The sequence below is a fragment of the Chaetura pelagica genome, unplaced genomic scaffold (genome assembly GCF_000747805.2).
Source record: "Chaetura pelagica isolate M959 unplaced genomic scaffold, ChaPel_1.0 scaffold49, whole genome shotgun sequence".
In the NCBI taxonomy this organism is placed as follows: Eukaryota; Metazoa; Chordata; class Aves; order Apodiformes; family Apodidae; genus Chaetura; species Chaetura pelagica.
In genome coordinates, this window is record NW_009970715.1 from 1,369,115 (window position 1) to 1,370,504 (window position 1,390).

The following is a 1,390-nucleotide window of genomic DNA, read 5'->3' on the forward strand; positions in this document are numbered from 1 at the left end:
TCCCTTGGGAAGAAACTTTCAGGAGGTTTCCACGAAGGTCAGGTTGGTCTGTGGTGGGGGGAGAGTTGAGGGGTGGGACAGGCATTCCCAGAGCCATGTGAACTGCAGGGATGTTTCCCTCCCCACTGTCACACCACCCCTGGCTCAGGGATTTCCCTTGGGAAGAAACTTTCAGGAGGTTTCCACGAAGGTCAGGTTGGTCTGTGGTGGGGAGGAGAGCTGGGAGGGGGACACAGGCAGCCCCAGAGCCTGTTAACTGCAGGGATGTTTCCCTCCCCATTGTCACACCACAGGGATTTCCCTTGGGTAGAAACTTTCAGGAGGTTTCCAGCCCTGTGGGATGAACCCTATAGGCAATGGGATATTCTCTGCTGCTCCTCACACCTTTCCACTTTGCTTCCCTCCCTCTTGGTGGTCCCTGGACTCCCTTCTTGCTGGTCACCCCACGGGGACTTATGGGTGCGGGGCCCTGCTGTGTGCAGCCCTGCAGCAGAGCTTGCAGGAGAGGAGCCGAGCAGAGAAACCAGGGAGAAAACACGGCTGGAGGGAGCCGGAAGCGGGTGGGAAAACTTCAGGAATAAGGAAAAGAAGAAAGGGAAAGGTGCAGGGTGGCCTCACCTCGTAGTGCAGGAAGGCAGAGGAGTCGTGCAGCTGCAGAGTGTCCCTGCGGGCCGGGGCATCGTGCGTGGCCAGGGCCAGGCAGCGCAGGGTGTCCATGCCCATCCCCCAGTCCCGGATCCTGCTCAGGATCTTCTCCCGCACCGGGGCGCTCAGAGGGACCTTGGCGGTGCCCACGCGGACGTGGGTGCAGCGATCGATCACGCTTTCCGGGGCGCCCTGGGGAGGAGCAGGGAGGGATGGAGTGAAGGTTTGGGGGTGAGAGGGTCCTGCCGGGACCCCAGGGAGCTCCAGAGGGAGGGAGGGAAGGCAGCGGGTTGGGGCAGAGGAGAAGGCATCTCCCAAAGATGCCCATGAGCCAGCAATGTGCCCTTGTGGCCGGGAAGGCCAATGGCATCTGGGGTGCATTAGAAAGGGGGTGGTTAGTAGGGCAAAGGAGGTTCTCCTCCCCCTCTGTTCTGCATTGGTGAGGCCACATCTGGAATGTTGTGTCCAGTTCTGGGCCTCTCAGTTCCAGAAGGACAGGGAACTGCTGGAAAGAGTCCAGGGCAGAGCCACAGAGATGCTGGAGGGAGGGGAACATCTCCCTGCTGAGGAAAGGCTGAGGGAGCTGGGGCTGTTGGGCTTGGAGAAGAGGAGACTGAGGGGCCACCTCATCCATGGGCACAAATCTGTTCAGGGCAGTGTCAGGAGGACAGAGCCAGGCTTTGTGCAGTGATGTCCAGTGACAGGACAAGGGGCAGTGGGTGCAAACTGGAGCCCAGGAGGTTCC

The 1,390-nt window shown here is 60.4% G+C and overlaps 1 protein-coding gene across 1 annotated transcript in view; it reads right to left on the reverse strand.

The window, feature by feature from the left end:
* ATP2A3 (ATPase, Ca++ transporting, ubiquitous) overlaps positions 1-1,390 on the reverse strand; it is a 48,852-nt gene that overhangs the window by 21,390 nt on the left and 26,072 nt on the right. The window contains exon 12 of the mRNA XM_010006059.1: positions 469-837. Coding sequence (XP_010004361.1) covers positions 469-837 — 369 coding nt within the window. The remainder of the gene's footprint in view (positions 1-468; positions 838-1,390) is intronic.